The sequence below is a fragment of the Anarrhichthys ocellatus genome, unplaced genomic scaffold, assembly GCF_004355925.1.
Source record: "Anarrhichthys ocellatus isolate YVR2014 unplaced genomic scaffold, GSC_Weel_1.0 scaffold185, whole genome shotgun sequence".
Classification (NCBI taxonomy): domain Eukaryota; kingdom Metazoa; phylum Chordata; class Actinopteri; order Perciformes; family Anarhichadidae; genus Anarrhichthys; species Anarrhichthys ocellatus.
Window position 1 is genome coordinate 236330 of NW_022280215.1, and position 10309 is coordinate 246638.

Here is a 10309-nt window from a genome sequence, read left to right on the forward strand (position 1 = left end):
ATATATATATATGAGAGAGCTGGAGAGACGAAACACTATTCATCATCATTTCATTCCTGATTGTCGTGTTTGATGAGTTTTATCATTTAAGAGAAACAATAATCATATTCTGGGTTATTTAATAATGACGTCACAGTCACAATTTCTAAACGTACAGATGCAAATAATTCATAAATAAGACGATCGCATTCCGCCGGTAGAAATGGATCCTGTGCTTATAAACAGAACACAGGACACAGTTTAACAGACTACAGAGAGAAACACCTCTACAGTGGTGATTACTGTGTGTCTTTATTAGTTATTAGTGTTATTAGTTACTGTTATTAAGTACAGTGGTGATCACTGTGTGTCTTTATGAGTTATTAGTGTTATTAGTTACTGTTATTAAGTACAGTGATCATGTGAACACAAACTTATCAAAAGTCTCTCCAGCTGTTAAAGCCGACTGACAGCTGATCAGCTGTGATCAGCTGATCCTCCGTCATCAGAAACAGACGTTGCTTCACGTGACGCAACTGAGGAAATGACGTCTCATGTCTCTTAAAACATAATTCCTCGTTCCTCTCTCCTCGCATGGTTTCCTCCATGCATCCCTGGTGGGAGGGACTAAGACGCAAGGAAAGGACGCAAGTGAGGGAAACGAGGATGACATTAAGAGACTTGGGATGTACCCTAGGAGACTTAGGATGTACCCTAGGAGACTTGGGATGTACCCTTGGAGAGAGTCAGTGGAGCAGAGCGGACAAAACATCAGTTTGTACCTCAAGTCATCAATTTACTGAGATATATAAAATAATATGAAGAAAACAACATGATTATTAAATAAATAAGCATCATTTATACAAAAATGTAAAAAGGTTTAAATTCTTAAAATGAATGAATATTTGGTAATTATGATCAAGACTTATGTTAAGTTTATTTTTAATTATTATAATGAAAATGCGTCAAAATCAACCCCCCTCCTAGCATTTAATATACAGGAAATAATTCAGACAAACTGGTAAATATTAATAGATCGTATTTTTATATGAATTCTAGGAAGCGGACATATTGGTATATAATGAAACCAATGAGTGGTTGTTTTAATCTGACTGCGCAATAAAACCATCAAAACCAATTCTGCTGATCATGCACATCTACAAGACTGTGAAAAAATACATATAATTTATATATCATTTAATATACAGAACATGTAAACATATTTGGTTGTTGTGATCAGAACTGATGTTGGTGAAAATGGAAAATAATAAATAAATAAAATCTTTAATATTTATGTATTCAAGACTGTGACAAATAAATCCCCTCCTAGCATTTATTATGCAGAAAATAAAACAAATTAAATTACAAAAATCTGAAAATTAATAAATATTTGATAGTTAAGTTAGTTAAAAGATGTAACTTAGAGAATAATAATGTATCACCTTATTTCAGTTTAAACATTAAACCTTCATTGTTAAACTTTATAAATGAGGAACTTTAGACAGAAGAGACATTAATAAAAGCTTCAGCTTCAGCTTCAACCTACTTCCTGTTAAAAGAATAGTGTTCTTTTATTTCATGTCGGAAGAAAACGACGTCTTTTTTCTTCCACTTGAGACGTAACGTTTTAGTTTAATGAAGGAAAGCTTTGATCTTTGTCCATCACTGGTTCCCAACCCGAGGGTCCCGACCCCCCCCCTTAGGGCCTTCGGAGCTTCACAGCGGTCTCGAGGTCTTCTTGAATCTTTATTTTTATTTTTTAAACATATAGTTTTTCTCAGCATTTCATTCATTTCTGTGAAATAGTTACTTATTAAAGTTCAGATTGTTATTTAAAATACATTTAAAATAAACAAACACAATAAAGACATTGTTTTAAAAGTTCAGAAAAAAAGAAATAATCTGCTGAAAATATATCCGAATGGCTCGTTCTAAACAAACTTCCTGCAGTTATTGTGTTAAATATCAGTTGTTCTCTATTGTTTTGTTATATTCAATATAAATATGAATATTTGACTCAGAGATAGAAAACGAGTCCCAAAATCTCTCATTTCCATCACTTCCATGTTTCTGTAACTTGGTCTTAAATCACTTCCTGTCAGTCAGTAAAAACACATCTTGTAGTTTTTGGTAGGTTTATAAAAAGCAAAGCAAATACACGTCATGAACACACATTGTTTATCTGCTGTGACAGAAAACGGACTAGTGACACCGATTTCAAGTAGTTTGAAGAATAAAGAGAAGCGAAGAACGCACCGCTCTCAGCGCTCCGTGTTCAACGTCATTTGGCACAAAAAGTGTGTTTGTTTGAATCCAGGAGGAACGGGAACATTCTGTAGAGTGTTTTCATTATAAACAGTTTGCTACAAAAGCTCGTCCTAACAAAGACCGCGCAGACCTGAGAGACGTCGTCGGTGAAGAAAGGCAGCGTCTAAACTTTACTGAGAGGAGCCGAACTAAAAGAGATTAAAAATATGTAAATCTGCCTTTTCTAACTTGTGTAGATGATCTCCTTAAAAATATTAGGTTTCTACAAAATGTACATTCTGTCGCTGATATTCATGGTTAAACCCATAAAAACTGTACACATCTGTCTTCATCCAACAGTGATTGTAACGCTTCAGAAGAACCCACGAGCTCACCAGATTTATGAGGAAACGTTAAAATGTTAAAAAAGATCCATGAACCATCGTCGACTCGAGTCAGAAGAGCGTGGAGGGCGTGATGATGGTGGTGATGATGATGGTGGTGGTGATGATGATGGTGGTGGTGATGGTGGTGGTGATGATGATGGTGGTGATGATGATGATGGTGATGGTGATGATGGTGATGATGACGGCAGGAAACTCGTGGAAAATGTGAGGTTCGATCAGAACTGTCGGATTTAATAAAACGTGACGACGTTGAAGAAGACGTCCGTCTCCGGCCGCGGTTACATTCGTCTTTTCATACGGACGTGTTAGTCTCTCCGTCATCTTCCTCTAACGACCAGAAGAGAAGAAGAAGAAAACCTGGAGAGCTGCTGTCTGAGTTAAGTTAGTGCGGAAGATTTCCCTCAACATGAAACCTTTAAATAACAAAAGAAGAGAATTCATAGGAAAATGTGTTGATCATTGAGTTAGCGTAGCTTCGTTAGCAGCTACTCTCCCGGTAAAACAAATTTTCACCATTTTCTGACATTTTATTGACATAAAACGAATCAATTAATCGAGAAAATGATTGACCGATCAGTCGGCAATGAAGATAATGTTTAGTCGCAGCCCTATTGTGCAGAGTTAATAGTAAAATGTGCTCATCACTATATTAGCAGAGCTTTTTAAAACAAGTCTACTAATACAGCAGAGATAACGGGGCTTTTATTGTGAAGAGTTAATAGGAGATGAAGCGTTTATCCACCGTATATGTTGAGAAGACGAGTGTAACCGCGGCCGATCAATGAGAGTCGATCAGAACACATCGATCAGCGCTCTGCAGGAGGAGGAAAGAGTCTCCTCTCGAAGGGAAGAACTTCTGAGGAGTTAGTTTAGTTGTCTCAGTAAAAACCGACCCGTCCTTCATTCAACAGGAATAAAAACATTATTATAAGAAGAAACATTCTCCATCTTTGGGGCGGGGGGGTGTCCCCTCCGTGTGCCCTCCGTGTGCCCTCCGTGTGCAGAGCAACGAGAACACTGCAGAGGATTCTGGTCCTTTGGGATTCCTTAAAAGTCAAAACTGATGAGGGGGTGAGGTAATGTGTCAAACACCTGGTCCACGCTGGGGGGGTCTGGAGGTCTGGATGAAGTCCTGATATGAGTTCAGACCATCCACATGCCCCCCCCCACCCCCACGAGTCCCGGTCCAGACGCAGGCTCCTTCAGGGTCTCCCTTGCTTCAGCCGCTCTATGTGGTGACACAGCTTGAGAGCCGGACCCAGCTTCAGACCCATGTACTTCATGATCATGTCGCTCCGCAGCAGCATCAGAGCTTTTCCATCGATCTCCTGTTTCAACAAGAGGACGAGACAAAATGATCTTTAATATACATGTATTAATGTATTAATATGAATATACATGTACAGTAAACAGCTTGTGGTCAGCAGTGAGCGCTGCAAACTCATCGTCTTTCAAACTAATCAAGTAGAGTTCACAGCCGCACTAACGACCAAAACACAGGATCCAATAAAAGAGAATAAAAACAGGACAACATGTATGAAGAGACTAATGCACACCAAACTAAGTCAAATAAATAAATAATAATACATTAAAGTCAACACTGAACTGATCCTGGTAAAACCATAGAAAAAGAAAGAATTAGAGCGAAATACAATATGTATAAATACTAAAAATCACAACATAAAAACATGACGCTGTCCAAAATCAATAAAACCATAAAGTTATAAAACACTACATATAAAATATTAATATTGTCCGTTGTTCAAACAGATGGAGCTTCACGGCTAAAGTCAGCGTCTCTTTCTCTGGTGTTTCCACGTCTTTATTATCTATTCATGTTCCTCTCAGTGCAACAACATTTTATGCTTTTGTTCGTTTACAGTTTCTGTGTGAACTTCACAATAGTTGTGCAGAACAAAATAAGCGTCAATAAGAAAAGTAAAATCCTCGTTTGTGTCCGTCGTCCTCAAAGCCTCAAACTGTGACTTCAGACGTCGCTCCGTAGGTCTGAACGCTCGCTAGCCGCTCCAATAACAGCTGCTTCCTCCGCATGTCGGCAGGAGTAGAATTATTAAATACAGAATTTAACAGCTGCTAGTAAAGACTTCGGATTCCTCGATCCTGCAAGCACTCGCTTCAACGGGGGAAAAAAAAAAAATAAATAAAAAAATTGCACTTCATGCGACAGACATCCTTACGAGTGTTTCCATCATCGTGGAAAACATTACATCAATGACGGAAAATAATCAGTTAACACGACGTCTGGTCTACAGTTCACACAGAGTGCTCGATCAGTCTCTGATCCGGGGCTCTTGTCCTCCTCTTGAGTCGGCGAGCGGAACGTCACGGCTGAAGTCGTGCAGTGTGAACTCGGCATCGGTCTGACAATGTAAGCACTTCCACATAAAGTAAAAGGGCACTCACGTGTTTCCTGAACAGCTCGGCGTGCGGAGCTAACGCCGTGGGGTCGGCGTCTTTCACAAACTGCATCACCTCCTCGATGGACCAGGACGACGGGTTTCTACCGGGCAGCTCAGAGCCCAGAGCCTCGGGGCCGGTGGTGGAGCTGGCTGCTACCGGAAGCACAACGTACACACTGAGCACCGGAGCGTTTACAATCACACGTCTACCGTACGTCCAGAGTCTCACCGTACCTTCTACTCGTCTGAGCTGCTGCTTGGAGCTGAGCTCCGCCGGGTTGGAGGAGAGGCGCCGCACGGCCGCGCCGTGGCGATACCGGGCGCCGGCGTGAGAGTGGTACTCCGAGGAGCTGCGCACCGTCTGGGGTCGAGGGGTCATGGAGTTGGAGGCCGAGTCCATGTAGCGCTGCTCCTTTAGGAGGCCGTTCTCTTCATGAGGCAGAGTCTCTGCTGGAGAGAGAACCGCACATTCAACAAGTTCAGCAACAAAAAACCTTTTACAACCAGTGAACAGGAAGTGACCATATAAGGACTGAGGAGGAGTGACATAGAGACGTCGTATACGTCTCTGGTAGAGACCTGTCAATCACTGTGTAGCCCCGCCCTAAAGCATCCCCTGCTTTATGGTCTGTTTGACTCTAAATGGACCATAATGTACTAAATGAACATCATGCTGTATAGAAGAAGACTTGAAACTAGAGATTGAGACCATAAACTCATGTTTACAATGTTTACTGAGGTAATAAATCAAGAGAGAAGTAGAGTCATTTTCTCATAGACTTCTATACAACCAGAGGAGTCGCCCCCTGGTGGACACTGGAGAGAATGCAGCTTTAACACATGAAGCGTCGGCATCTCCTACTGGAACCGGAGGTGCTTGAGCAGCACTCGTTAACAATGTGGTAGTGAACACATGAATCAGAGTGCAGCGACTCCTGTCCACTTGGCGGTAATGCTCCTCTAAGCTCGTTTACCAACTGCCAATAACAATAAATAAGAAGGAGCCGTGATGTTTTCCCGACAGTGTTTACACGTTTTTCAAATCTAAAATGTTGCCATATTGACACAGTTTTAGTTTTCTTTGAGAAGAACTCTGCATGTCTCATCTGGTCACCCCAACAACACATGAACATCCCAGCGAGCGGTACCTTCTGAAGGATGAGCTTCAGTGCGTAAATGTTTCGGCGACAGAGGAGCTGCGTACGGCGGCGAGACTCCGGAGAGACTCCGTTTACTCCCCCGAGCCAGAGACGGAGCGTCCAGCGCCTCTTCTTTCACTGAAACACAGGAACGAGCAACGGGACGTTTTAAAGTGACCTCTCACCTCCTGCTTTTTAGTTTTTACCGTGAGAACTGGTGAATGCAGGGCGTCACCTGACTTGGTCCTGTCGTAGTGGCTGAACGGCTGGCTGCTGAACAGGTTGTCGCACTGCAGGTGACGACACATCGTCTCCAGGAAGCGCAGCACGAAGGAGGCGCTGGAGGCCGACGGCAGTTTGACCACACGGACGCCCCCGTCGGTTCTCACTGCGGAGGAAGGACCACATGATACGTGATGTTTGATTTACCTTCTTCAGGGAATAAAATAACTGTACAGAGTCAAAGTTCAAATAAACAATAAAATGAATTAAAGAAACATTGGGCAGCATCTCGTTCAGAGAGAGAGAGAGAGAGAGAGAGAGAGAGAGAGAGAGAGAGAGAGATTTTAAAAGGCAAGGTACTTCCAATCACAACGTGTCTGTGAGTCTACCTCTGACCACCTCTCCTCCTCCCGAGTGAGTCTGGAGGGCGCTGAGCAGGACCTTGGGCTGGTACGCACAGTCTATAGAGGACTGGACCACCAGCTGGAGCACAGCGTTCACCGGGCCCGGACCGAAGTGGTCCGGGAGACGCTGCATCTGCTTCCGGTCCAGGTGGGGGCCGCAGTTCCCTTGTTTATTCACGTACACGCACACTGCAACAACACACAGAGGAGGACCCGGTGAGCTGATGGTTTTAAATGAAATCTCTTAACTATGGGATCAAACGGCGGATCACCTGTTGAGACCATGGAGTTGAGGCTGCCGGGGCTCTCCTGAGGAACCTGGATGCTCAGCAGATGTCCGGGGCTTTGGAGAATCTTGGACTTCCTCTGGAAAGAAAAACACACATTAATTTGCAAAGATAAAGTGCTGACGTCGGGGGTTTGTGTTTGTGCAGCGGGGCCTCACCTTGCTTCCAGGCTTTGGCCCTCTCTTCTTGTGGGGTCGGGGAACGAGCTGCGTGCTTTCGGGCGCGGTTCCGTTTTGCTCGGCGACCGCCGCCGCCGCTGCTTCCGCCACGGCTTTGAGCAGAGCGATGGTCTCGCTCTTGGGCCGGCGGCCTCGGACCCCCTTCCTGACGGGCAGAGCAGGCAGAGGGTTGGGGAGGCGGTAGGGGGACTGCATGGAGCGCCTGCTGGGCTTGGAGGGCGACGCCGGGAGGATTGGCACGCTCTTTGGCAGAGTGACTGGAGGAGCAGCAGGAATAAAGAGTCAAAGTTAAAAAGACCAGAAGCTCATGAGAAACGCCAAGAAACTAAAACTCTGAACTGTGAGTTGTTATGAAGATAGAAAACACTGTAAATTACTATAACAAAGTAATATATAACATTGAGTAGTTTTGATGGTGTAATGACTTCGGAGCGTTGAAGTGATCTTGTGGATCCTTGTAGAGCAGCTGGTCTGATCAAACATCAAAGGGATCTGTATCTGTTGATATGGATCATCAGCGATCAATCATTGGAGAACGTGACTCACCGCTGTTGCCGGGCGGCTGGAGGCCGTGCTTGGTGAGCGAGCACCAGCCCACGGGGAAGACGTCCCGGGAGTCATACTTGCACCAGTAGTCGAAGGCGCCTCGCCAGCCGTCGAACATGACGAAGACCTCGTCGCCCTTCACTTCTCCGATGGTGGCCGGACAGATGAGGTACGGGTTCTTCTTGTCCACGGCCTCCAGCTTCATGCCCGACTTAAAGTTGTTCTGGGGGGGCCTCGGAGGCTCGGGGGGGGGGGGGGGGAACCCAGCGCAGAGTCCTCGTTACGACTTTTTAAACGCTGTACCGTGTTTGTGTTCCGGGTGTTTGTTCATGAAGCAGCACGAACCTTTTTAAAGGCGATCACTGGAGCCATCTCAGCTCCGTTTAAGGTTCTCAATAGGAACATGGGCCACGAGGAGGCGTTCATCCGGAAGCCTGGGGGGGGGAATATTGTAATAACATTAAAACCACAAGTGAGATTAACTTATTCAGGATCAGGATATTATTTAACTATTCTTAAGTATGAATAATATTAAGCTTTACAATCAAAAGGTTAACTTCTTGTCTGGAAACTCTCGTACAGAGACCCTGACATCTCTCCTGCTCCTGACTCGTGTTGTTCCTTGTTTCTATGTTAATTATTCATATTTCCTGTTTTATTTAGCCGCCTCTTTAGTTGCAGACTGCTTCACTTCCTGTCTCTTGTGTGCTTTCGTGCCTCGCCCTGATTGGTTTCTACTCGTCAGGTCAGACTTGCTGTCACCTGTCTCTGATTGTTGTATTTAGTCTTTGTTGCTCTCTTTGTCTGTGACCAGTTCCTCGTGGTTCCTCTCTGGGCTACTTCCTGTCTACTGAACCGGTTTTTGGATCCAGCTCCTGTCTCTGAAGTGGTCCCTTTGAGTCCTGTTCTTTGTGGTTTCACATGATGCCAATTAACCAAACAAAGCCCACATAACGCTCCCCAGCAGTGAATTTCTGGGTCAGTTTAGTATTTTTGTTTACATGTGTGCAACTTAATTATGTTCCCACAGAAGACGCAAAGCAAAATGTTCTACAGCACAGTTAACGATTATTTTCAACTCGGGTTGCATCAGTCTACCAGTTCTTCTCTTCATTCATTTATTCATTCATTCATATTTACCAGGGACAGAGCACATTCACCCCCCGACTTCTTACCCAGCGGTGGCTGCAGCATGTCCCCGTTCTTCTCACAGTTGCCGATGGGCTGGATGTCCGAGGAGTCCACGAGTCTCCAGAAGTCGTTGCTGTTGTCGCTCCCGTCCAGACGGAGACGCAGGCGGACCCCCGTCAGACCCATCACGGTGGCGATGCAGACGGAGGTGGAGTTGCGCGGGTCGTGGGCCTCGAGCTTCATTCCCACCTTGAAGTCGTTGGAGGGCGGGACTCTGGCCTGCGGATGTCACGGATACTGTGAGCGCCAATCAAACACACTGCACGACAAATCATTATTTAATCCGGGACGAGGTCGGGAGGGCAGCGTTGCATCCACAGTCATAAATATAGGACTTTGGAGTGATGCATAAAACTGGGAGCAACACACAGAAGCACTGTTGCCCCAGTTAAGCTTTTCTGATTCGTTACCTGAACCAGATTCAGTTTGGACAATGAATGTTAGATATTTAAATGAAAAAACAAAAAGGATAAAACAGATGTGCACTATTTTATCCAAGACTACAGTTCTGCTAATTCTTACTTGAAAATTGACATTTAAGTTTAGAAATCCAGGAGGACAAACCTGACGGAAGCAGCCTGGTGGAGCCGGTAGAGAAGACGTCTCCTTTAGATATTCCTCCCAGCTGAAAGCATCTAAAGAAAAATATCAATGCAGAGTGTCAGTGAACGGATATAAAGCAGTCGTGTGTTCACGTGAACGGAGCGTGTTAGAATCATTTAACGGTGAAAGTCATGGCGAGCGGAGGAACTACAGAAGATCCCGGCGTCACTTAAGTCTCAAGTTTGGGAGCATTTTGTCTTCCCTGTAACTTCTAATGTCGGGATGAGGGCGGTGGACGAAACCGTTACAGTATGTAGGCGTTGTTTAAAGAGAGAGATAAAACATCGGCATGTCCACACATATGAAGCGCCACCATCGGGGGCCAAGGCACAACAACAACAACAACAAGGTATGAACAGACTGAGACCGCGCACTTCATCACGGAGGAGATTTAAAGTCCGGTGCTGTAGACACGCCCCCTCTGAGAGAGTCACACGACCCTTTCCCCACACAATGTATTCTCATCTTTCTGAGAATAAATATCTTAAATATTGTGGTTTTCATGTAAGAATATCAAAGTTATTTGCTTTCAGTGTTCTTGAAGTTATTTTAATTAATGAATGGAAAGCAAAGTTACATTTGTCTCCTCCCCTTATCTTTGCTGATTCGAAAAATATGTATATATATATATGTATATGTATATATGTATATGTATGTATATGTATGTATGTATATGTATATATAT

At 44.2% G+C, this 10309-nt stretch overlaps 1 protein-coding gene across 3 annotated transcripts in view; it reads right to left on the bottom strand.

Annotated features, from left to right (window-relative positions):
* Window positions 1-1335: 1335 nt before the first annotated feature.
* Window positions 1336-10309, bottom strand: part of LOC116400614 (sex comb on midleg-like protein 2) — an 11122-nt gene continuing 2148 nt past the window's right edge. The window contains exons 4-15 of one of the 3 annotated variants that reach the window (XM_031878532.1): window positions 9586-9656; window positions 9006-9240; window positions 8176-8264; window positions 7831-8074; window positions 7264-7541; window positions 7091-7184; window positions 6804-7007; window positions 6428-6580; window positions 6202-6330; window positions 5288-5500; window positions 5058-5206; window positions 1336-3961 (exon numbers count right to left, since the gene is read on the bottom strand). In XM_031878532.1, coding sequence (XP_031734392.1) covers window positions 3836-3961; window positions 5058-5206; window positions 5288-5500; window positions 6202-6330; window positions 6428-6580; window positions 6804-7007; window positions 7091-7184; window positions 7264-7541; window positions 7831-8074; window positions 8176-8264; window positions 9006-9240; window positions 9586-9656 — 1985 coding nt within the window. In that variant the 3' untranslated portion in view covers window positions 1336-3835. Of the gene's footprint in view, window positions 3962-5057; window positions 5207-5287; window positions 5504-6201; window positions 6331-6427; window positions 6581-6803; window positions 7008-7090; window positions 7185-7263; window positions 7542-7830; window positions 8075-8175; window positions 8265-9005; window positions 9241-9585; window positions 9657-10309 lie in introns of all 3 variants that reach the window. The other 2 variants (XM_031878531.1, XM_031878530.1) reach the window with 2 other exon arrangements.